This window comes from Anneissia japonica, unplaced genomic scaffold (assembly GCF_011630105.1).
Source record: "Anneissia japonica isolate Jap-2015-1 unplaced genomic scaffold, ASM1163010v1 scaffold1005_len2656397_cov198, whole genome shotgun sequence".
In the NCBI taxonomy this organism is placed as follows: domain Eukaryota; kingdom Metazoa; phylum Echinodermata; class Crinoidea; order Comatulida; family Comatulidae; genus Anneissia; species Anneissia japonica.
The window spans coordinates 728,866-755,721 of record NW_022683792.1 but is presented as its reverse complement, the minus strand read 5'-3'; the positions used below and the strand labels follow the sequence as shown (position 1 = coordinate 755,721).

The 26,856-nt window shown below is 31.2% G+C and overlaps 1 protein-coding gene across 1 annotated transcript in view; it reads left to right on the top strand.

Moving 5' to 3' along the window:
* Positions 1 to 639: 639 nt before the first annotated feature.
* LOC117101688 (polypeptide N-acetylgalactosaminyltransferase 1-like) overlaps positions 640 to 26,856 on the top strand; it is a 29,038-nt gene continuing 2,821 nt past the window's right edge. Inside the window, exons 1-8 of the mRNA XM_033241727.1 lie at positions 640 to 788; positions 3,040 to 3,327; positions 7,925 to 8,096; positions 12,252 to 12,418; positions 17,682 to 17,889; positions 20,161 to 20,331; positions 25,172 to 25,289; positions 26,135 to 26,452. Of these exons, the coding sequence (XP_033097618.1) occupies positions 3,114 to 3,327; positions 7,925 to 8,096; positions 12,252 to 12,418; positions 17,682 to 17,889; positions 20,161 to 20,331; positions 25,172 to 25,289; positions 26,135 to 26,452 (1,368 nt within the window). The 5' untranslated portion in view covers positions 640 to 788; positions 3,040 to 3,113. The remainder of the gene's footprint in view (positions 789 to 3,039; positions 3,328 to 7,924; positions 8,097 to 12,251; positions 12,419 to 17,681; positions 17,890 to 20,160; positions 20,332 to 25,171; positions 25,290 to 26,134; positions 26,453 to 26,856) is intronic.

The window sequence follows — 26,856 nt, the reverse complement described above, 5'->3', positions numbered from 1 at the left end:
ACATCGAGGGGTTATTATGACAATTTATTAAATTCTAGAGGCACATTTTGAATGAAAATGATTATATAAGGACATCAGGAAACCGCAAATTACGATAAGAATGGTGGTGCGGCAAAAAAGATATAATAATCGTCCAGAGAGCATGGCTTGTCATGACAAGAATGTTGTGAGTACATTATTACATAATTTCAGAATAGCAGATGAAATTAGTGGTGGTGGTTACTTGTTGGCCATCGGCCGATTGAGATTAGCAGGATTGCATGATCATTGCAGGTTTTCTTGAAAACTCATATGAGAATGTGCTGTTGGGTGCAAATTGTCGGAAAAGCAGTAGGACTAGGCTATAGAAAAATGTAAGAAGATGAAAGTTGGAAATATACTGTCTGTCCAGAGAGCTCTTGTCCAAGATAAATATCCTCATTTTGATATTGACTGACACACCTCAAATCATGCCAACATCCACTCATTCCAGAATTGATTGAATTATTGAGGGGACGGTTATTAAAATTAGAAGGGCGCTTATTCAAACGGGGCGCTTAAGGAAATTTTCACAAGGGGCGCTTTTTCGCGCGAGTACGGCTATATTGATGGGGTAAAAAAAGAGTAATCCGCCCTCTGTCGTCCACAAATATAGAAACTTTGGGAGCACAGCATTGTGGGAATTGGCAAACTGTGCGAAACAAACATGGCTACGTACGGAAGTTTGTAACGAACGGACCGAACTCATATTTGCTCGTCTGTAAATAGCTTTATACAGTTGAAACATTATATAAATTGTTTCAGTTAGGGTGAGTATTGCGAAATAATGTTATTTATGGCACTAAAGTGACATTTGTACCCTATTTACATTATTTTTCTTGCTAGGCCGATGGGGAGCCTAGCCTAGCTCTGGGAGGCCCAGCAACACTGAACAGTCTCCACGTAGCCTAGACCAGACAGGCCTACTGCTGGAAAGGAGGATTCATGAGGAATTTACTTTTGTTGGCTGAACCATGGAGTTTCTTTCCTCCATGACAGAACATTGTTTAGTGACGTGTATTAGTGAGGCAACACTTGTATTGGTTGTAGGCCTAGTTAATTATTAACTACTTAGCTAACCTAAGTACTAGGCCCTAGGCCTAGGCCTAGTACTAGGGCCAGGCTTAGTTAGGGCTAGGGCAGAGAATCAATTTAACAATAAACTGGATTTTATTATTTTATTTCTAGTAAAAATCTAGCCCTAGGATAGTATAGCAGGAGTTTTTAACTTTTACTATAGGCCTAGTTTAGTTGGGTCATGTTTAGTTGTCATTTTTATTGTTTAGCATTATTCCATTGTGGGCACATTTACTAAGTATTACTAATATAATTAGGCCTATGCTAGCTCCAGACTGTTAACAACTCCCTGCTGTAAAGTAAGGTATGCTGAGTCAGGGAATATATCCTCTGTGCAAAAATTTGGCCTAGAAGAAATCCGATTTCAGCCTTGATTTTGCCAAAAAATAGACTGACCTAATCTCAATATATAAACAATGACTGTATTAGGCAGTGATTATGATTCTGCGCACCTATTTTTAGTGCAAATTTGAGCTGGGTTTTTTATGTATCATCTGGACAATTAAAAAACTTAGTATGGCGCTAGCTAGGCCTAACCTAGGCCTACCTTTACTACTACAGTAGGCCTAGTAGTACCACTTAATGCCTTATATACTGTAGGCTAGGTTTACAAACATTTTTATCTCAGATGTAAATAAAATTAATTGTAGGTTCTTGCCTTCCTTTGTGATATTTTTGATGTGTTTAGAAAATTCCAAATGACTGTTTAGGTAAATGTTAAATTTTTTTTACCAGGTGATTTTAATATTAACATTTTTTGAAAACATTGCACAAACTTTTGCTCATCTAAATTTATTCAATATGAAGTTTATAATAGTTACTTATCATTTACAAACACAAAATGAAATATATACATAAATAAAATGTATAGAAAATTTGAGCCACCACTGGAGTCATTGATTTTCAGACATCCTACATTGGGAGAAGCAATATTAGGGAAATCTAACACATCTTTCGTATTTGGCTGTGATCACATAATGGGATTAGTTTGCTGCAAATTCTTGCTGAATGTGTACTGTAGGTTTTCAGCTCTTTTGCAACTCTTTTGCAACTCACAGGATGGGATTCAAATGGAAAATTTCAGTTTTGGTGATTTTTTAAAAATTCGTATTAAATATTTTATAAACCTAAAGCTAGACTACTAGGATTTAGAAAGGCCCTTCTTTGAATATATATGTACATTTGTCGATTAACCAAATTCTAACATATCAATTATAGAAAATTATTGAATCATAAGATTTTTACATTAGTTGTTTTGACCAAGTTTGAGAATGAAGTATATCAATATTGCATACTGTAAATTTTACTGAACACAATTAACAAGAGTATTGTATGTGTGTAAAATTGTAGATATTTGTGAAGCAAGGCACTACTAGGATTTAAAAGGACCCTTTTTTGAATATGTACATTATGTACTTGTTGAATAATATTAATAAAATCCTAATATGCCAATTATAGAAAATGATTGAAATCATAAGATTTTTAGTTATTTTGACAAAGTTTGAGAATGGAGTGCTGATTTTACCGCAAACACAGTTTAAACAACAACATTGCTTTTGTGTTACAGTTGTAGATTATTGTGGAGCGAAGTGAAACCATTATCAATACACTTGTTTTATAATTATTAAAAATAAAAGTAATTACCTCAACCTACACAATTTTTTATTTTATGCAGAATCACACATTGGTGTTTTTATGTAGTATCAGGTGGTCCCGAGTGATATTTACTGTAGTAGTTGAAGGCGTAGGTCTTTATTAATGTAGACAATGCATACTATTCAGTCAGGTATATTACTGCCAGGGAATGGTAAGAAATGAACCAGATACATTTTAAATATATTTTTATAAATTCTTTTTAATTCAATTCAGTTTAGTATTCGATTTGATTCTTCAATGATTTTTTTTTATGTGTTCATCTATATTTCTTTTTGTTTTTATTTTCAGGTATTATTTTGTATCAATTCTTTGTTCCAGTGGTTTATATACAATAGTCAAGAACTAATAAAAAAAAAATCAAGATGATATCCAAAAAAAGGCAGTGTAAACTTATACTTGCAACATCCATGATATGGGTGTTTATTGATATTGTAGCTGTATTATATTATTCTGCTCCTTGCATTGGTCCCACATGTGAAAAGAGCATTAAAGAAGAGGATGCAAATCTTGTGAAGCGTATTGTTGAAAATGCTAATGAGTGGGTATATAGGAAACCAGAGGACAAAAAGCAGATTGGTAAGGACTTAAATATATACATTTTTACAGCTTATTTTGAAATTACTGTAACCTTAATTTATGGTATCTTGTAGTTTATTGCCATTTTGTTTTTTATTCATTTTAAATTCAGTTGTTACATCTGTTGACTATGTCTTCTTTACTGAATATATTAAAGATACAGTACTGTAATATAGATCAGTAATCCTTTTAAATATATTGTAAATTGTCAGACAAGAAATAAAAAAAAGTCCTCAATAAAATTGAAATTGTAACTTGCTCCAGATGGAAATTTTGTTGAGAAAACAATTATTCACCCTGAATTGATTGCAGACTGTTAAAGATAGTGCTCTGAAAAGTTGTAAATATTCCAGTCATGTACAGTATTAGGTTTGCCCTTTACACTGTAGTTGGCTCATAAATTATGCATCATACATAGTACTTTCCAACAAAATTGTCATTTCGTGTTAATCATAGCAACTGGAAAAATAATATTTGTACAAACATCAGAAAAAAAAATCTCTGATGTGTCATCTCTTTGGAGGCCAGTTGAAGCACAGCAAGGGATTTACAAGCTGGAATTGTTGGTTACTACAGTACATTATATTATTAAAATCAACATTATATTATTAATTACTGGTAATAAATAGGCATCCCCCTGTGACCTCCTTTTAAGATGTAATTTGCTCTGGACTAAGTACATTATCATCCCAAGTGTACTGTACTGTACTGATAATTGTTTTCTTCCATGCATGCACAGTGTTGTGCGTCTATTATTTAGCACAATACTGTACACTAGCACAAATGTAGTCACTCCATTATTCTACTATTCATACATTTTAAATAACAATTGGTTGCTATTTTTGTGTATTGAATATTATTGAATACCCATTTATGATCTTGAGTATAAAAAATGTAGTTAGTCTTGTCCAAGGATGCAAACAATGCGGCTAGCAATGGACCCGAACTCACAACCACACATTTACTGGCCATTGTGCCAAGATATCCACTAATATTATCAATGTAATTGTCTCCACATATCACATGTAGTTCAACAGAATTATTTCTTTAGTGATTATGTACCAATGTTAAATGTGCTATACAAAGGCTCATGTATCGCGTGTCTTTATTAGTACTTTGTCTATTGAACTTTTTTTGAAAAAAGGGTCTTTCCCAAACTTTTACCTTGGGTTTCTTCAGTTGTCTTTTGAGCAATTTCAATCCAGCCTGCTAATAATTTAATCAACATAAAAGAAATCCATTTAGCATTACTTTCCTATGCTAGCACTGAGGTGGCTAAATACTTTACTCTCCCAAAAAATTTCCCATTACATTTATTTAACCCTGCATCTAAAACGAATGGACGTTCAGAGTTTTAAATAAACTTAAACAACAGTCCAATGAAACTTGGTATTGAGTACATGGGACCAGAATTATGCACGTGGCCTATAATTTATAAACACACAAGTTAATGACTGAGCCCTACTGCATTGATTTCTAGTGATCTTAACAGGGTAGGGCTTAACGCAGAATGGTACATTGGGGCGATACCAATGCTCTGGAATGCCTTCAGTGGTGAAGGATGCGGAATATGAAGTGGAATGTTATTAAGGCAGAGGAAGAGTTAGAAAATATAATTTGTCACTTCTTGGACGGGAGCAATTTCATTAATGATTTTGTCAAAGTTCAAAATTATTGTATTGTTTTCTTTTCATTTAATCCTGATAATCCAAGCAATGAGACATGAATATAGATTTTGATATTAAGGCTCACAAACATTGATATGAGAGTTGAATATAAATCCATTAACTGAGGATTAATCCTACATCATGACATCAATGATTTGTACAGCTGTGCAATTCATTTCTCAGGTGTATTGTTCATGTTACAGAATAGGCTTTTGTGATAAATATATTTATAACATTGCCTTAGATGTTATTAAAGTAGTTTATGTATAATGTATAACTTCATGGCTTCTTAATTTTGGATACTGTAATTGATTCATTCCATAAAAAATGCAGATTAAATATTAAGAGGGATGATATGCAGCTTTATGAATTAACTTGCTCTATCTGAATTAATCAGTGCATTACATTCACACTCTCTTCAGTACATTCCTGGTAGTGCTACATTACTGAATAGATGTAGAGGTAAGAAAACAACACATAACTGTGTATGGACTTGTTCTGTGACTAGCTGCCATAAAGATTCGCTTATTGCAACTACAGTACAGTACATGTTCACATCATTCCACAACGGGCTAAAATGAACCATAGCATTGGGGTAACCCCTTACGCTTCTAAAGGATTCAGTGGGTTCGTTAAAGTGCACATGAGCCAATTGTGTACACTGTACACTGTACCTCCATTTTAAGTCCTTGTCTCAGAGTGGTTGTATCAACCGAACCCTGGGTGATCAGCGGCTAGAACGAGCCGATGTTAATGCTGTACAGTAGTTTGGTTGGTGCCCCTGCCTTTTCTGCTCGGCCACTCGACTTGAACAGAATAGAAAAAATGACATTTGTATAAATTGTGTTTCTTAACAACAGTAGTTACACCAGCAGGGGTCAAAAGAATTCCCATGTTGAACAAAAGCTTCTTTCTTTCTTCCATGGTTGGACGAACTTAGATCTCCTGCTGTCAAATGGCATTTGAGTTCAATGGACTAAAAATATTAATTTGCTCATCAAATAAAAGTTAACATGATTATACAGTACTGGTAGATTCACTTTTGTATAAAAGCATAATTTGCAGCCATCCTAAGCTTGATCTCTTGATCTACATTGTGGAGTTCACCCACGAATCCCGACTAGGCCTTGTAGGCCAGTTGGTTTTTCTCTGTCCTTTTGGATAGTTTTACACCTGACCAGGATTTTACCATTTGGGCCAATTGGTTTTTTTCTCTCCTTCTTTGACATATTCAACTCCTTGTCTGTAAATTCCTGGAGCAATCACTAAAACAAGACAATTAATGTTGGTAGTGCGTGGATAGTAGTGTACTAATGTTGTAATTAGTGAACAGGAAAATGTCAAACGATGTGCTGACTGCTAGTGTTTGAACTGTGTAGAATAGTTGCTTAATAGGACTGTGTCAAATGATATTCTACTGTGCACATGGATAGTGTTTCATTTTCAATAGTTACTGAACAGGGTAATGTCAAGAGAATGCTAGTGTGTGGATAGTTTTACAGGAAGAGGCACTGAAAATGCTATCCATTACAGGGTAATACCATAGTAGTAGTAGAGACAATCAAATAACCATTCAAATTATAATTTGATCAATCAACTTTTGTATTGAGAATGAAACAAAAACAGTAGTGTTCTTATTGGAAGAGAAAGGAATATAACCTTTTTTCTCTAATGTTGGATTGTATCTAATCAAGATTTTATTTATTGACTTTATTTTATAATATTTAATTGTTTAATAATGTTACGATATCCAAAGGTCTTCAAAATCTTCAAAACTGAAAAAAAAAGGTTTGCTCATCAAAGATTCAAATTATTATCAACTTCTTGTGAGACAAAGTTCAACCACGAAAGATAAACTATGAAAAACCTTAAAATAATTACAAACCATTTGAAGGGACAATGTAAAGATACACAGGGGATTTTCACGATGCCTGAGCACCCTCCACCACCCTCCTTTCTGTTCAAACGCGAAAAAAAAAATTTAGTAAATTAATGGTGTAGTCATAGCCATTGATATGCTCCTTCCCTAGTTTACCGCCTTCTGTAAAGTTCAGGGGATGTAATATTTCTTTTCAGCACCTCCCTTTTCAAAAACCTTGCATGTCGCCACTGCTGATATACATGTAGTAGTATCACTGTGTAAGGATAACAAGGTCAGATTTTGTAGTTTTTGTTGTTGGCGATACATTTATACCATATTAAATATAATTTATGTTTTCTAAAAGGTGTACTAATTATTATTTCCAAAATTGCATTATATAATAACAAGAATTTTATTGAAATGTACATTTTGGTTAATATGTTATTAATGAAAAATACCTCTTTGATCAAAACAGTTCTAAAAACTACTGTATTTATATAATTATTAAACAACTTTAATTATAGTCAAGTATATAAAAAAAAAATCTGGAATAACTTGTTGAATTTTGCTTAAATATACAGTACAACTGTACTGTACACGAGTCTCAATTTAGGAAAATTAAATTTTAATACAAAATATATGAGGCCACCAGCATTAGTGACGAAAAAAAGTGAAAATTGACTTTTAGTATACATATTCTTATTCTCCATATTATAAGCTCTTCAAAGTGGTGGGTCATACTGTAATCGACTACTAATTGCCAAAGCATTATTAAAAGTATTACGGCTTATCTGTACTAAAGCCACATTCTAATCTTATGCTAACTACTCAGTTTTACAGTTAGCAACAGTATGGTGGTTTTGGAATGGCAAGCGTCATTTATATAACATTATCATTTATGTGTTAGCTTATTGAAAAGTAAAATTCTTTCACGTTCTTATTCTCAATTAAAAGTTATCATTCAAAGTAAAGCAACATAGACTGTATACGTCTTTAACATTCCTGAATATTTTCAACAATTTAAAAATAATTTTGCTTTTAAAGTAACTTTCCTCTTTCTTTATTAAAGATGTGCCACGGCAGATCAACTTAGATGCACCCGGAGAAATGGGAAAGCCGGTTATTATAGAACAAGAAAATAAGGCAGAAGCTGAAAGATTATTCAAAATAAACGAATTTAACTTAATGGCAAGTGATAGAGTTGCATTAAACAGGTCATTACCAGATGTCCGGCCAAGACAGTAAGTTCAATCTTGAATTATTTAAATATTATGAAATATTTTTCTCCCTATATTTTTATTTTTCCCATTGCACAGGTTTCTTATTACTGTAAGATCAATTTCAAAAATAATTAAATGTTTTTAACTATCTTCAAAACAGGTTACATCACAAAATGTGTTACAGGTACTAATGCGATAGAAAAGTGTGCCCTTTACAATTGTTGTTTACATAAATTTTTGGCCTAGAATTTAGATTATACTGTATAGTTGTTTATTTTTGTCAATATCTATTTTGAAAATCAGTCATTCAAAAGATACTATGTTATGCATGTCAATGCCATCCATTTGGCCGCTTTGAATGAAAAAAAATCCTGAGATCTGGCACTTAAGATTATTAAACTTCTAAAAAAGGTAGTGTATAGTATTGTGTTTATCTTCATGTGAGAAATTAATACTTCTGTACAATTCTTAGAGTTAACATTAACTTCTTTTATCTTTGCTTAGTGATTTTTCTTTTATTTAATACAATGAGACACCAACTACACCTGATGAAATGACAAAACATTTCACTCCTGGTCCTTTAGCCTCCTTTGTATAATGTAGAGTACTCTATGTACTGTATGTCTTGTGAAATGCATTTCCACTTTAATATACGACACTTGATTAAATTTGCTAATGGCAATCCATGGCTCATGTGCTAGATAAAATATATAAAAGTATTGCATTAAAAAAATGTTATACAGCAAAAATTTCCTCAGAAAGGATTGCAACGGTAAAAATAGCCCTGATAGAATACAGTAGGTTCCATTTGAAATGGCCCCAGTAAAAATGGCTCCACAGCTTTAAAAATGGCTGTACTTAAACAGAGCATAATTGAAAAATAAGTAAAAATAGCCCCAATTAACAAATACTAGGTAGAAATTTTCATCACTGTTGTGAAAAAGGCTTACAACTTTTAATAGATATAAAAATGGCCCCAATGGACAACAAAAAGTAAAAGTGTACTGTCAACAAAATTTCAGTACAGTGTTACTTTCATTTCAGAAAAGTTTGTGAACCTATTTTATTGTCAATAACATTTTTCTATCACCTGAAAATGCTATTGTCAGTTCCATTTTGCTTAAAGAAAACATCATTTTAAAAAAAATTATTTTTCATTCTTTGTAAAGGATTGTTCAAGTATAAAGTTTGCAATTTATGATGTTGATTTTGCTCTGTATCATCACTTTTTATATTTCTGCAAAAACTTATGTTAAAAATATCTTGTACATTTGCACTTTACAATGATATCGTTTAAACTTTAGTAGAGTCACATACTAGATCCAGTGTTATACATTTATGCAGTTTGCGATAAATATCACTCACTTAGTATAATCACTTGTTAGATCCAATGTTAAATGACTTGCTCAGTTTGCAATTTGCGATGATGATAAATACTCTCAGTTTCATCACTGTTAAGGTACAGTAAAGCTTTGTCTACACTATCAAATTTTATGTGACAAAAAAATGTGATGTGCCCATATATGGGTATGATGACTTCATAACACAATCATCAAATTGTACAAAAAAAAGTTGAACGTGTTCAACTCTATGTTCCATCCAATTTTATGTGACGCTTTTTTTTTCGATGAAATTTGATAGTGTAGACAAAGCTTAAGGTAAAGATCATCAAATGGTCATTTGTAAATGACATGGAATCTCACTATAACAGATAAACCACTGTTCAATAGTAAAGGAAAAATACTATATAAATGAGCAATATTATCATAGTATGAAGGGTACTTGGAACATTATTTGTGTTTTTCAAAAACCTGTCATTAGTGTTTGAACACAATCCAAATGGATATAAGTACATATGAGGTGTGCCATCCCAAAACTAGCATCCCAGGGGCAGATTTAGGGGGGCCGGCCCGGCCCCGGCCCCCTTTTGGAAGGTAAAATAAAGAAAAAAAAGAAAGGAAAAAAGAAAGAAAAAGAAAAAAATGATAGCCCACAACACCTCAAATGTTATTTTCGGGCGTCTAGAACACAAAAATTTCCCCTAGGACATTGTTGTCTCGATCAGCCCAAATTTCGGCCCCCCTTTCGGCCCCCCCTTTTGGACATCTCTGGATCCGCCCCTGCATCCATTGCCTAGGAAATAAATAAATAAAAAATTATCAATATTCTTTGAATTGTAATAATGATGGGTCATTTACTGGACTTGAATAACTATTGCCAAAGCTATGACTATAAAGATTATGACTTCTGAGTGTATGGTAATGTTACTTCAGTAAGAAATTCTAATACTTTAATCAGTTTAAAATATTTGCACTATAATAGTACACTGGTTTTTTGATGGTACGCCTCATATTTTGAAGATAAATAAAGAATATAATGAGTATTCAACAATCACCAGTGAATGCTCAATTTATTGAAGCCTCAGCAAATACAGCAGTTGAAGGTTATGCATTGTGTTCATTTTAATTTAAAATTCTTTTAATTAAGTTTAACATTTGTGAAAAGTTGTTCAAATTGATCAGCTGAAACATGGAGTTTAACTAAATGAATTAAATTGTAGGAAATTATGGTACTGGTATAATTCTGTAGTGACATAGGAATTACAATTACTCCAATATTGATTTTTGTAAACAATTGTGCACCATGTTTGCCACGTGGACACAACCGGCAGTTTATAATAGTAACTGTATTTAGCCTGTGTACAGTATTTGTCATAAACTCCTGATGTGTATTGTAACATGTGGTGTGAAGACAAAAGAATGAAGGCAGTTTTTTCTATTCAATTATATTACACTTCTGAATGGCTTTTTAACCTGCTTTCTGCCACGTACAGTATAGTCAGTGTACAGTAGGAACATAGATAAATAAAATTGAATGTACAGTATAATGCCATGGCACAATCAACCTTGTTGAATGACTAATATTTTTTATTCTGCCTTTTATTACTTTATTTTGGCTGTGAATCTTGATACAAATGTTAAAATCTAACTACTATTAAAGTACCATGACCCTTTAAATTGAAAATACTGTAAATAAACTATGATTTTAACATTTTTATTGTATTAATTAAAAAATATTCCATACAACAGAAGTCTACACTCACAGGATAGAAAATAAAATAGATTGATAATTAAAATAATAATATAATAAATAATGAAGTACTGTAGTTCTTATGATGACAATGGTATATTTATAATAGAAATCTTTATATTCATTTCATGTTTACAATGATGATGACTGAGTTTTATTAGTGTACCACATGAGTACCACATTACTAATGTACTGTGACCCTGAAGTGGAAATATATAAATTATGATTTTAATATTTTTATTGTATAATTTTTTTTAAATGCCATTTACTGTATAATAGAAGTCTACATTCACAGAATAGAGAAGAAAATAGATTGATTTATTTATTCAGCTTTAGGCACGAGGGTCAAGGATATGCCAATCAGTGAACTAAATCACTCTTCAAAATGGCAGTCCCATCACAAGACAACAGAAGCTGTATTGGCCAGTACACCGGGGTAACCCCCCCTACTAATCTTAAAAGAAAGACTTTAAGTGCACATGAGCATTTGTGAACACTGGGCCTACGGTTTATAGTCCTTATCCGAAAAGACTTGTTCCACCACCAGAACTATAGGAGCGAGCCGGCCGGTTCCGTGCCATTATTGTTGGCTATGATTATGGGGCCCCTGCCTTAACCACTCAGCCATTCGACTCCTCAATAATTAAAAAATAATGAAGTAGTTCTTATGCTGACAGTGATATTTATAATAGAAATCTTGATATTCATTTCATGTTTACAATGATGATGTTTACAAAGTGATATTTGAAAAGCTTATTCAAATGATCACAGCTTATTTAAATGATTTTAAAAAAAAATGTTCTCCCTTGCTTTGCATCCTTTAATTATATACCTAATTCACATGAGACATCAAGTATTAATCACTTGAATATGAATTTAGCATTAACATTTACAATTAATTAGTGATGATACCTGTGATATTAGGCGATACACAAAAATAGATTAATTAATTTATAAAAAATGAATAATATAAATAAATTGTAAAAATAAATTGTAAATAGATGTGGACATCGAATTTAATATTCTTTACAAAGATAGTGCAAAATATATTTACTTTATAGTAATAATTATCCATCTTGATTTTAGATGCAGAGACAAAGTGTATTCCAAAAACTTGCCAGATGCAAGCGTGATCTTGGTGTATCATAATGAGGCTTGGAGTACGCTGTTGCGAAATGTTCACAGTATCATAAATCGTTCTCCACGAGATCTTTTAAGTGAAATAATTTTAGTTGATGATGCCAGTGATCAAGGTTAGTATTATTTAATTTTTTTGCCAAATTGTCAAATTCTACATGCCTTTTTGAAAAAAAACCATTATTATTATTTTAATGTTTACATGCAGTTGAGGAACTTATGTACTCCATTTTATTTCACATTTTAGCAGAGTATGTAAAAGTCCTTTTTGAGAAGAGCAATTGAACAATAAAATTAAGTATTCAGGTTTTTTACTTGTAGATGTATGGTACGTTGTACGTAATAGAATTGAGGAAATATTTTTCTCTCCAATTAACATGTATTATCATAGACAAAAATATCTTCATGAGATTTTTTTTTTATACATTTAGTAAAGTATCAATGGGACATTAAGAATGATGATTATGTTTGTTGAACATCATAGAGAATGTCAGGATGTGTACTGTTATAGCGTGTTGATGGCGTAGTTGACTGGTGCATTTTGAATATTATCTGTTCTCATTATTGAACAATCACTGTAGATTTATATAGATTATTATGCATACAGTAGGAAATGGATTTCTAAAGGTTTTAGATTAAATAAATAGTATTGTAGATCTCATATTAATAACAGAAACAAAAAAAAGCACACAATAGTACATTAGGATGAAGTTGTACATTAATGTTGATTAATTTTGTGACTGAAGCTTGGTTTATTAATCTGTTCTCATTATTGAACAATCACTGTAGATTTATAGATTAATGCATAGGCAATGGATTCTTAGGGCTTTAGATTTAAATACTAGTATTACAGTAGTATATCTTACCATACTAAAGCAAACAAGAAGAAACATCCGTATGATGAAGTTGTACAGTACTATTACATGTTGATGAAGTTTGTGACTGAACTTAGTGTAGTATTATCTGTTCTCATTTATTGAACAATCACTGTACCTTTATATATTACTGCATAAGTAATGGATTGTTAGGGCTTTATATTTAGTAATTGTAGATCTCATACTGTAACAAACATTAAGAAACATAACAGTACCGTATGATGAAGTTGTACAGTACCAGTAACCAATGAAATTAATAGAATATTTTACAGGTGTTGTAATACTAAATAGTTGCATGTTGATAAATTTTGTGATTGAAGCTTAGTTTATTATCTGTTCTCATTATTGAATAATCACTGTAAATCTATAGATTACTACATACTGTAGGTATAATGGATTTTAAAGGCTTTAGATTTAATACTATCAGTGGTTCTCAATCTCATACTGTAGCAGAAACAGGAAGAAACACAAAGTATAGCGAAGTTGTACTGTAGTTGCATGATCACCTTCGCAGTCTTTTGAAATTGAAAAAGTTATTTTGGTATGACAGAAGCCTTGCACTGAATGTCTACAGGTTAACAGCACTGCATTGAAGTGAAGTATAGTGACAACCAAACATGCATACTGTACAATACAAGCGTTGTTAATCTCTAGAAAGTACTCGCATCACTCCTTAGTACAGTAATTCATTGATATTAGATCTGTGTTACTATGAAGTACTGTAGATTGTTGGCGATCGTCCACACAATCTATGTTGATAGTTATAATTCAGACTTCTTCTTCTATTAGTTTCCTATAATATAATTATATAAATGTGTTTCCTCACTTGACTCTGGCTAGGCCAAGGCCTTTTCCTTACGTTTCACTAGTAATGTCAGAAAATGCTGCATTTGCAGAATGAAATGTTGACAAGAATTCTTGTCCCATATTTTCTCATTAGGGGAGGAAATATTTTTAATATTTGAAAAACTTTATTCTCTTCTTGATAGTAAATTCATTCACCAATTAAACATCCATATTTTTATTTAAATTCTGCTAAAGAAAAAAACTCAATTTCAATTTATGTTTTTATATGTTGAAACAAATTTTAACAGGTGGTAAGGTAGTGAATGAGGTGCCATTGCATAAAACACTGCTTCATGGAAGGCCTACATACCTTATCATTTAAATTGCTGTCTCATATTTTATTACGAAAAATTTTGCTGAGGAGAATAATAATAAAACTTGCATTTTTGTTTTAAATTACATGTCAGTTGTCATTGTATTACAAATGCTTTTTAATGAATAATAAACATTATAAGATGAGATTTTTTTATACGTTGTTTAGTGAACCCGCCACCTGCCAATAATGATGATTTCAAATTTTTGGCCAATTACCACACCCACCGCTACTATAAATTGGGAATTTCAGAAAAAAATAGAAGTTTTTCTTTATTTTTATTATGCCCGCTGCTGCCTCAAAATCTCCTAAAAAAGATGTATTATTTCTTTCTTAATTATATAAATTTAAAGCATTTAGCCATCCTATTATTACACTGTTTACATTCAACAATAAAATTTTGTTTTATTTCTTCCTCCATCTTGATGTTTTTGACAAAACTATTTTCTAAAGAAAAAAAAAAATTTCATTTTAATTTTTTTTTTCACCTTCCCCTGACGATCTTTTAAAAAATAGGTTTGCGAAACAAAGTATAAAAAGAGGCATAGTGCATCGTATCATGCTTTTTTTTCAAATTGTCCAGTGCACTTAATAAGTAGAGTTACTTAATAGCAATATATAAACAATTCTTTGATCACTGAAAACAAAACATATTAGATTTGGAAACATATTATATGTATTGTTTTGAATATGATTTATATCACTGTTGAAAATTATTTAATATTAATAAGTAGAGTTCCAAAAATAGTAGTAAAAAAATTCTTTGATCATTGAATCAAAGACATGAACCATAAAAGTTAAATTGTATATGATGATTAAGTATATCATTTTTGAAAAGGGGTAAGTCTTGAGTTCTATCATCCAAGTGGGCATACTGCTTTTTGCACCATGACGTGCATAAACAATGTCACAGGTCATCTTTTAACACCAAAATATTATCCAATCAAGAGTATAATGATACTAAATCTTCAATATGAATAATAGGATCAATAATCTACAAATGAAATTGTTATCCCATAGAATTTTTTGTATATTATTCTTCTTAATTATATTTTTCAAATTCAAAATATTCTGAGATTAAGATCTAAAAGAGTTGAGCTAGTTGTAGCTTAGTAGTTAAGATGCTTGCCTTCTAATCCCAGGGTCCTGTATTCAAACCTATTAAAAACCATAGGAATTTTTTTTAATGTATTAACTCCTGAAGCCTCATAACAAGATTTGGTTTATGTCGTGTAGGTCTATAATTTGTACTGTATATTGTTATATTGATACATATATTTTATTAGTTGTCAGTTGTGGATATAGAAATAGATACATTGCAGTGATTAAGAAAATACTACAGAACATGGAACTACATTTCTACATTAGAACTATAATTTGAATTTCTCATAAAATTTTATATGCACTTTTATTACATTTTTGTAATAAATAGAAAGCATGTTAAAAATAATAGGCATCATAACAGGAAAGTAAATAAACAGAAAAGAAAAAGAAATAAAATGAAATGGAAACGGAAAAAAAGGAAAATGAAAAGAAATGATATGAAAAATAAAGGACAGATTGTGAAAAGAATAAAAAATTTAATTGAGGAATTATTATAGTAAGCCAATGAATAGTAAAGACTATTAGGTAAATTATGAAAATAATTCTCACCTTTGTTTTATTGCACCTGGCTTGAAAAGCAAATTAGGTCTATAAATTTTGCATTGTTTATAAATTCGCAATTATTAATATTATGACAGGTTTTATATAATACAATTATTTGTTGAAATCAGTCTTACTTAATATAAAATCAATCTACTGTAAGAAGAATGTAAATAAATATGTTTGGTGTTTAGAACCATTCACATTTAAAAGCTATTGTCTTCCATGGTGTTGTAGTAATGTTAATTTATCTTTTCCCAGACAAAAAAGCTGCTGTAAACATTTGGTAAAAAGGACAACAATGTTTAATTTGTCTTTCCTGCATGCAAAGTGTCTGTAGCTTTGGTGTAGCCATGGACCCTATTAATAGGTCCATGGTGTAGCCATGTTGTTTTCCTTTTCCTGCTCCCCCACCCGTGTCTGAGATATTAATTTTATTGTTATTTAAGTCAATCAGGGATAGTCCCTCCAATGCAATTTTCCTGTCCTATTCATTCACCAGTTTAGTCTAATGGTCTAATGTATAGTCTGTTTATGCTCTATCCTTTATGATATACAGTAGTCCAACAATATTCATTTCATTGTTTATGCGAAGTACTATCTACCTTTACAAAATGAATAATACAGTTGAAAATGGCTTTTGTTTGTAGAGCTAAAACAATGTAGGCCTAGCATCAAAGCAAACTGCTTAATTTGCTTAAATCTCAGGACTGTAGAGAGAAATTAATGAGCTATTGAAACTAATTATTGCCTAATATATAATGCACATATTGGATTTAATCTCTTAGCCTATACTAGGCTTAGGTAAAAACCATCACATGGTTTTATTCATTTTCATTTAAAACAAATGATTTTATTTCTTCATTATTGTTAGATTTTTGCTGACTTATAAACCATTACTGTACATTTTAAAAAGTGTTTCAGACATAATTATTTAATTATTATTTCAGTTCATTCACATCATTCATGTAATTGTTCATATTCTGTGTGTAATCCACAGTTGTATGAACATTTTCATTAAATAAGAATTAACTTTTTTCCAAGGGAAATTCCATTCCTCTCTGGATGACTGCATCAGCCATTTCAATTCCTGAGCACCGTGTCTGATGAGCATTGGTAGTTAGTATTGTACAGCATTATTAATTTTTCTTTAAAATTGACATGGGGTAAAGAAGTGCAGTCAGATTTTTAACATCAAACAAGACTTGCGACATGTGTGAAAATGGCTGCCATCTTATATTCATGATGAAAACATCAATAAATCGTACTTCCTGTACAACAGGAAAAAAGAACATGTTTAGAATGTCAACAATGCCTATTTTTATTAATATACATTGATATTCACAATGTAGAATATCAATGTATAATAGAATCCCAATGGCCTTTAATCTTGAGAAGAATCTCATCTCGAAAAGTAGCGCCCCCCCCCCCTTCAGTTTGAAAAAGTAATCTCGAAAAGAAGCCCATGGGCTTCTAATCAAGATAATATGTTCTTCATTTTTTTCAAGAGTACTTCCATTCAAACTGACGTTACCTTTGATGATTGTGATAGCATGTCAGTATCAATATTATTTTATTGTACTTAGCATGGTTAAAAAGTAAAAAAAAAAAAAAATATTGAAGAGAATTTCAAATTCCATAGTTGCAAAATGTAGGGAAATGATAGTTCCAAATATTTACAGCAAAAATTTTTTTTCTCAGAACATCTTGGCAAGAAGTTGGAAGAGTATGTTGCAAAGTTACCAGTGCCTATCAATATTCAACGTATGCCAAAACGCGCAGGATTGATCCGTGCTAGGATGCGAGGGGCAGATGTCGCCAAGGGAAACGTACTCGTGTTTCTGGATTCGCATTGTGAGGTTACAGAAGGGTGGATGGAACCCCTCCTGGCAAGAATACATGCTAATAGGTAACAATCTATATTGATGATAATTTTATGTTATGATTTTAATATCAGAAATACTACCTCATACTTAAAGATATATGAAGTAAAATCTTAAAAAACCCTGCAAAAATCAAAGTAAATTGAGTTGCTTATGTAAGTAGATCAAAATGTCAACAACTTCCAATGATACGTAGGTCAATTTCCTATTCTAAGAAGATCGACATTACTTATGCATACTGTTTAACTAGCAGAGAAACAAATTTCTTTTTTGAATTTTCGATTGAAAAGATTTCCTTTGCAGAACATATGAACAATATTATATATGCAAACTGTTTAACTAGCCCTAGAAAACCAATTTCTTAAAATTTTGTATTAAATAATTTCCTTTAAAAAACATACAAGAATGGTATGTATGCTAGTTTAACAACTAGAAAACCAAATTCTCTCTATTGAAAGATTTTCTTTGCAAATCATAAAGGAAAGATATGGTTTATGCATACTGTTAAATAAGAAATTTAATTTCTTGTTAATATTTTTGTTGGAAGAACACTAATATACAAAGTAAGCAATTTAACTATTTTTTACTCAACATAGTGAATTGGAATACCGCAAACGATCCGATAAGTGCCACAATATTTTTTGCTAAGCATTCCTCAAATACATGCAGAGGCACTTATTAGAAATTCTACTTTTAATAAACATTGTGGTGCTTAATTGAGAGAATACATATTACACATGTTGATTTTGATGTTTGTATCATTGTGAAACTATTAAATAACTGATTTCTCCTAGAACAAGACAGATGGCCTATGTACAGCAATTCGTTCCATTTTAGTGGTCCAATTTTGTATTAAGCACTGCTCTAGAATATGCCCCATATTTCAAATGCGCAGCACTGAAGAAATCTTCAGGGATTTTATAAGCACTGCAACGCTTACTGGGTCATTTACTGTATTTTAACTGCTCATATATTACTCCAAATGTTTTTAAAGTAAATGCAATGTTACCTAATTTATGCTTAAATACTGACTTAAGTTTTCCAATTTATTCTGATGATTGAGCTGAAAGTAGCACCACTATTTCCAGACCAGTAGCAGCGCTAGCCTTATTCCAGTACTGCTAGCAGCCTTTGGTCAAGCAGAATCACCAGCATTGGGTTACTGGCATCATTAGCTTTGGTCTTACTACAGTAGCATCAGTAGCCTTGGGCCTGTAGCATTGTAGCAGTTTTAAACTGAGGTCATTGTCTTTGAACCAGTATTACCAGTACTCCTGTTAGACCTATGCCCAAGCCACTTCCTTTTACATGTGTTTATCACCACAAATTCCAACAAAAGTATAACCAAAATTAACAAGAACAAGAATTAACATCATCAACAAAATGATCTGCCAACAACTCTTAGTCCTAACATGCCTGAAATTCCTCTCCAGAAAAATACGCAGAGGAACAAACATCAAAGGACTTGTAAATTTAGAGTTCAAAATGTTAAATGTAATTATCATTAAAGAATGATGTAATATCCTCAGGGAAATATCCATTAGGATTTTATGTGCTTCAGTCTCCTGCACCTCATCCTAGATGTTAATTTTCTTAATCATTTGTAACCTGAACAATTTTATATTCATCCCTTAGGATATTTCTTTTGTTATTTCAGCTACTTAAAACATATACAAAATTTGTCGTTTTGAATTGTATTTTGGCTCTCAACTATAAGCATCTTAAAATCCTGTTTGGCTACATATCAATTAAAGAAATAAAATAAATAAATAAAATTAAGACATAAAGAACCTATGACATTTAAATGAAGAAAGTTTACCTCTGAAACAACAGATACCTTTTGTTTTAAAGATATTTGATTCCTTGGTATTCTTGGAATATAAGTAACTCTTTAGATGGCATGTTTCTCACCTATAGGAGGACATCGGTATGTCCTGTCATAGATGTAATTAGTGATGAGACATTTGGATATGGAGGTCACACAGGTGATCCTCAGGTTGGTGGTTTCAGCTGGTCGTTGTTCTTCAACTGGCATGCAATTCCGAGACGAGAGCAGCAACGACGTCACGGTGATCCCACGGAACCCGTAAGGTGAGGCTACAAAATCCTGACGACTGTAAGCGTCGGTACTGTGTTTTGTTTTTTAAAAAAATCTTTTTTCCATTAACTACAAAACTTTATTTTTCTCCTAGGGTTCTACCTGCAGTTTGCGTAGAGGTGATCATATTTCAACGGCATTATTCTCCATCATTTTTATCTATTGATATTCCCTTTAAACATACATTTCTTCTCCTCAGAGACACTGCTGTTTGCCCTGTTATTGATGTAATCAGTGATGAAACCTTTGGTTACCAGCATGGTAATGACCCTCAGATGGGAGGATTCGGTTGGTCCTTATTTTTCAAGTGGTACGGTGTCCCTAAGCGAGAAATAGTACGTCGAAGAGGCGACCCAACTGAGCCTGTTAGGTATGCGGCCTCTTGAGGTTACATTTCCTAGCATCGCAAGATGGCATGCTGATAGAATGAAATCTTGTAGAGCACAAACAAGACTAATATTGCACAGATTTTGCCTGTTCTCCAACTGGGTTCAATAGACACAATTGGCGACCAAAACTAGTTAGTGATCATGTGACTTTTCGTTGATATATGGCATACAAGGCGTTCTGTGTAAAATTATTTGAAGAGAAATGTTATGGATTTGAAAATCGACATTAGAATGTGCAAAATATGTGCAAACTAACAGTATTTAACACCTGCAATGTGCCTTAAACTCGGTTCACATTGAACAAGCTGTGCATTGTATTTAACACCTACAATGTGCCTTAAACTGGGTTCACATTGAACAAGCTGTGCATTGTATTTAACACCTACAATGTACCTTAAACTGGGTTCACATTGAACAAACTGCATTTTCCTGTATACTGAGTGCACTCTGTTGATAACAGTCAAGAGTAGACTTAAATAGCTTAGTGGTTAAGATGCTTGCCTTCTAATACCATGATCCTGGCTTCAATTCCTGTCACAGCAAGACTTTTTTTCATGACTAAATACACTCCACTTCCTACGCCTCAATAAGAGACATTATTCCATCCTGTAAGTGGAGAGTCTACTTGCTGTTTTTAATTTTAAAAAAATTTAAAAATTTAATTTTAATTTTAATTTTAAAAAATTAAAAAATTTAATTTTAATTTTAAAAAAGTTAAAAATTCAAAACGTCACATGACTGGAGCCGCAGATTGTGTCTATTTAGATAGTTGGTGTCCTAATCATGTCCATTCTCTACACAAAGTGATAAGGTTTACTCTTATTTACTGTATACTACCTTTTTAGTGCTTCAGAACCTTTTACTGTTCTATAGTTGAAATATCCCACAAATGTCATTGTAATTTCAATGCTGTTACTGGATGTATACCCAATTCGTAGGCCATGAGTGGACCTGATAGGACCACACTTATCTCTTAGTTTTTGTACATATATCCCTTATGGTGGCACTTTCTGTAAATGGGAATATAGATGCATGTTCACTTTTTAAACAAAATTCTGTGTAAAATGGTCATTTTTTTTTTTTATTATAAAAACATTCTTTTTTGGTAAGAATGCGAATCTTTCTTGAGAACAATGTCCATTAATACTTAAAATGAAAAGAAATACAAAAGAAATATTTAGACATTTAATTCTGTGTAAAATTAGATTTTTTCCCAATATTCAGATTTTTGCAACGTTAATGTCCATACTAAACATTATACCAAGAAGAATGTGTGATTTTTGCAATCCATGTTTTGATGCATGCATCAAGCATTCATTCGGGAATTCTCTATATAGAGTTGGTCATAAATATATCTACTTTGAATTAAGGTTTATAAATACCAAAAATAGATGTTTTTATTGAATTTCCAAAGTTCTATTCTAAAATATCACTATATTCCTATTGCTCAGTCAGTGTTGTGTTAAAAGAAACTGCATTCTTTCAATAAGATGTTAGGGACCCCGTGCAAGATTCATCGCTACATTAAGTGCTACCACCGGCAATATATTTATAACTAATAATAGAACCAATCCATCTTTTGAGTTTTTGTACAATATAGCTACTACTCCCACTACTAATAAGTATATTTCCTTTTCAGACTTACAAATTTAAATAATAATGCATTTCAGCTTTATTTTTTTAATATTCATGTTATCCATTCATAACTACTAATTACGATTTGCAATTACTATTTCTTTCCATTTAGGTTGAATGCTTAATGTTGCCTTGTCTTTTCATAATGCTTCATATTAACAATTTATAGTATACTTGGCAACATTTGTGCCATTTTAGACTTGTTGACACTAAATTGGTAATGCATATTAATATATTTTTGAGAAATGAAGTTTTCAATTAATATGATGATGAAGACATAATGAAAATTGCATGCATTTAGTTGACTGCATTGTTGTCTAGTCTTGTTGGCATGGTTACCATTGAATTGTTATTTTGTGTGTCATAATACAGCATGAATAGATAAATACATAATCTAATTAATATATTAGATTACTACATGTGAAGAATTCTTTAGATGCCCAGTAACATAGTATGCATTTCATTTTACGCTAATGTAATATCTTACATATAGTGATAGTGGTCAAGTTTACAGAGTTAATAATTATAAATAATAATGATAATAATTATTTAATGATTTTTTAAATAACTATTCCTTCTTATACAGTCTGATCAAATGTAACTACAAATCCATGTTTTACCTAGTTTACCTGATACCATGTTTTTAAATATTGTATTTAAAGCCAGCAATTTGTTTTTCTAAAATACAGAAAGGGCATTTTGCGAACTACTATGAGATACAATTTTAGAACAATTAAAAGGGGGGGGGGGAGGTGGTGAGGAATGGGGCGTAAGCACCCTTTTTTGTGAATCTTAAAAACAAACCTCCATCAAATTATATGACATACTATATTTCTGACTGTTTCTGTGATAAACCCTTTCAGATGAATTGAAGAGCACATGTGAGGTCCCCTGAAACAACCGCAAGCAAAATACATTATAGAAATACAGATATTATTTTTTAATAATCTACAAAATTATGATTCGTTGATGTCTGAATGTAGGCTGATATATTGCACCTAGAAACTGACGTCAATGTTTTTATAGGAGTGATGAAGCCATGTAAAATGACTGTTCCTTAAGGAATAGAGTTAATGCGGTAGTTCTTTTGAATATTAAATGATGATTAATTATTTAATTAATGATCTATTTTTATAGAGCTTTCCATTGCAACAACTACAGTCACATGGTTACATTAAATTTAATGTTATTCTGCTATATTATTATCGGTATCACCACCATCATTGAAATGAGGATGATGATGATAATACATAATAATAATAATAATAATAATAATAAGAATAATAATGATAATGATAATAATAATAATAAGTAAATTCATTTATAGCGCATTCCGAAAGGCTCAATGCGCTTTACAACAAAGAACAAGTAGTAGTAAATAAATTTACTTAAACTACTTATATTAAAAGCAGTTCCGAAATGTGATGGTCATCATCATCATCATCACCACATCACTATCATCATCATCACTATCATTGTTATCAACATCATTATCACAATTATCATAATAACCATTCTCATTAATAAATATTTTATGTTCTCTTAATTAAGTAATAAATAATTAAATGCTGTATTTAAAATGTTTAAGAAGGTTTTTTTACGTGTGCATGATGATAAAAGACAGAGAAACATTAAAATATTGAGGCCTGGCTAAAGACAAAATTTATCAAAAGCTAACATTACAGTTTTGTAGAAACACTAATAGTTTCTACAAAAAATGAATTTTAAATATGAAATAAAAAGGCGCCATAAAAATGTCAATTATTATTCTTTAATAATCTATAAAATTACAATTTATAATGATATTGTGTCAAAGTAGGATGATAGCATATTGGAACTAGAAGCAGAAACCTAAGATTGTTTTTATTGCTATAATAAGACTGATGAAATCTGTCAAATGTCTGTACCTTAAGGAATAGAATTAATCGTTCTTTTGATTATTAATGGTGCTTTGATGTTTGGATCGTTCTCCAAGGCTGAGAACATTCTCGTTGAAGATGAAGCCTCTTACCGTTCTTGCTCGTAGTTAATTTCATTCAACTCTCTCAAGTAATGCCATTAACTAGAGAAGTTATCCACTAAAATTACATAGTGAAAATAAGAAGTGCATATACTTCATAATAATTAATATTAATATTATTATTTACTAATTATCCATCTTTATCTAGTATTTTCTTTGTATGCATGCCACATTGAAAATTATTTATTTCCAGTTTTTAAATAGTTTTATTTTGTTTATTTTGATTTTGCTGTTAAAATAATATTTATATATCCTACATTAGTGTCCCCTTTATTGTAATATAATTTTTTTACTAATAAAAATATTAATATTGACATTTTATATATCTGAATCGTGTTGCTCCCTAAAGTAGGTTAAGATATATACATATTAATATTTAGGCCTATATCTAAAATTCAGCTAATATGTACAGTATATAAATATTTGTAAAATTCTGGAATTCAGTAGTCGTTTGATGATAACAAATAATTATTTTTTTAATATATATAATAAATTTGCTTTATCCAATCATCCTAAAGCTCTATCCACACTATCAAATTTTCTTTGACAAAAAAATGTGACAAGCCCATATATAGTAATGCTATGCCTATATATGGTCATGGTGTGATGTCATCATGCCCATATATGGGCATATCACACTTTCTGGTCACACAAAATTTGATAGTGTAGACAGAGCTTTAGAGACTATGGTGTTGTATTCAAATTTGTTTTTATCCACAGTTCACATGAAGAATGCTTGTTTATCCACACACACAGAATAACTTGTTTGTTTTCATCACCATAGTAGCATTCATACTTGTGATACCCAGTGTGTTATTAACAACATGCTTTTGTGTTTATTTCTGATATTAATCTAATACCAGTGTTGATCTTGATATTAATTAAATTAATTTTTTTCTATTGTTGTATAGATTTTGACTGTAATAAGACAATAATATCATTTAAAAAAAAATTATTGTTCATATAATAAAATGTTCAATTTATTTGAAAATAAGTATTATTCTTATAAGATTATATTTTTGAAGGTAATTATTATAAAAATTAATAACTTCATTATTTGTGTAACATGCATATTCAATGTTGATGTTTTTGAATATTAGGTGTAATTTGTTAAAATATTTGAACTTTTCGTATATTTCATTATTAAAAAAAATATTTAATCACAGGTCTCCTACAATGGCTGGTGGTTTGTTTGCCATATCCAAGGATTACTTTGAGGAGCTTGGCCGATATGATCCAGGTTTTGATATATGGGGAGGAGAAAATCTTGAACTTTCATTTAAAGTGAGCACATAGATTTTGTTTATCCACCACATGGACTCAATTTACTCCATATTCATATGTCTTCCCTCCATATACTATGTATATCTATGCATTCATCGGTCTGTCATGCCTATTCATTATTCCCTCTATGCATCTGTCATATATATTTGACTATGTATTATTATTGTTTGGTTTCTTTATTCAAACACATAAAAACATACACATATAAAAAAAAATAGCATAGGCAAACAAATAAATTCTAAAATTTATTCTAATTTACAAAGTAAAATATAAAAATAGAAATTGCAGTAAAAAACGAAATTAGCTATAAAAATATATATACAAACAAATTTAGTACTGACATTAAAATCTGACTTCAATTTACAATTACACAAGGAATTACAAGATAGATACAAAAATTAGTATATATTAATTATTAAACATTATATATTATATGTGTCCATTATTTTATCTATTGTGTATATACAACATATAATATATATAATTACATATATTCATGCTTTTATGTAAATATTCATCCTTTCATCTATATATCTGTACATCCTTTTAATCTATCATCTGTATATAGACTACCAGGACCTACTCATTTATCTATCTTTTTTGTGTATCTATTTTAATTTTATGTATTTCAATTTTTTTGGGGGGTTTTTATGTTTTTTTCAATCTGACTGTAGGTCTGTATAGTGTCAGCGCCTTGAGACGGTTTTATAGTGGAAGGTGCTTTCTACAAATATCCTACCATTACTATTATTTATTTCCATTGTTCTATATCTATATCCATCCTGAGTGGAAATACATGAATTCAATAACCTTATCTTTGTTTTATGTAATTTTTTCTTTCATAGATTTGGATGTGTGGTGGTACACTTGAATTTGTTCCCTGTTCTCATGTAGGGCACGTGTTTAGGAAGAAGTCGCCATATCACTTCCCTCCTGGAACAAACTATGTCAATAAAAATAATAAAAGACTAGCAGAAGTATGGCTTGATGAATACAAGAATTTTTACTATAGGATAGCGCCCTCAGTGGCTAAAACTGACCCAGGGGATCTCACAGAACGTCATGCTCTAAGGAAGAGTCTTAATTGCAAAAGCTTCAAATGGTTTTTAGAAAATATATACCCAGAGTCATCATGGCCTGTCAACTTCTACAGCATGGGAGAGGTAAGTGCATTCTATTATTTAATACAGAGTTGTTTTGATGATACTTAAATCTATAATATTAGATAAGGCTAGAATAGCCTTGGCAAGGCTAGGGGGCCAAGGCTAGCATATTTTGCTGGATGGTACGCGATGCGAATCCAAAATTGTGGTATTATCTATGTATTTTCTACTTTTTAGGCTTAAACACATATTATTTTGGTTGTAAAAAAGAATGTTTTTGTACCGACCTACCCATTTTTTTGATTTACCAAAACGTGGCCAACACAATTTTTTTTTTTGTGGGCCTGATGGTTTGTCAAATGAAGCTTGCCATCCCAAAACCAGCATACTGTTGCCATGTGGTAAACTTAGTAATCAGCAAATATTACTTGCCTTACCAAACACTTACTATGATTGCAATGCCC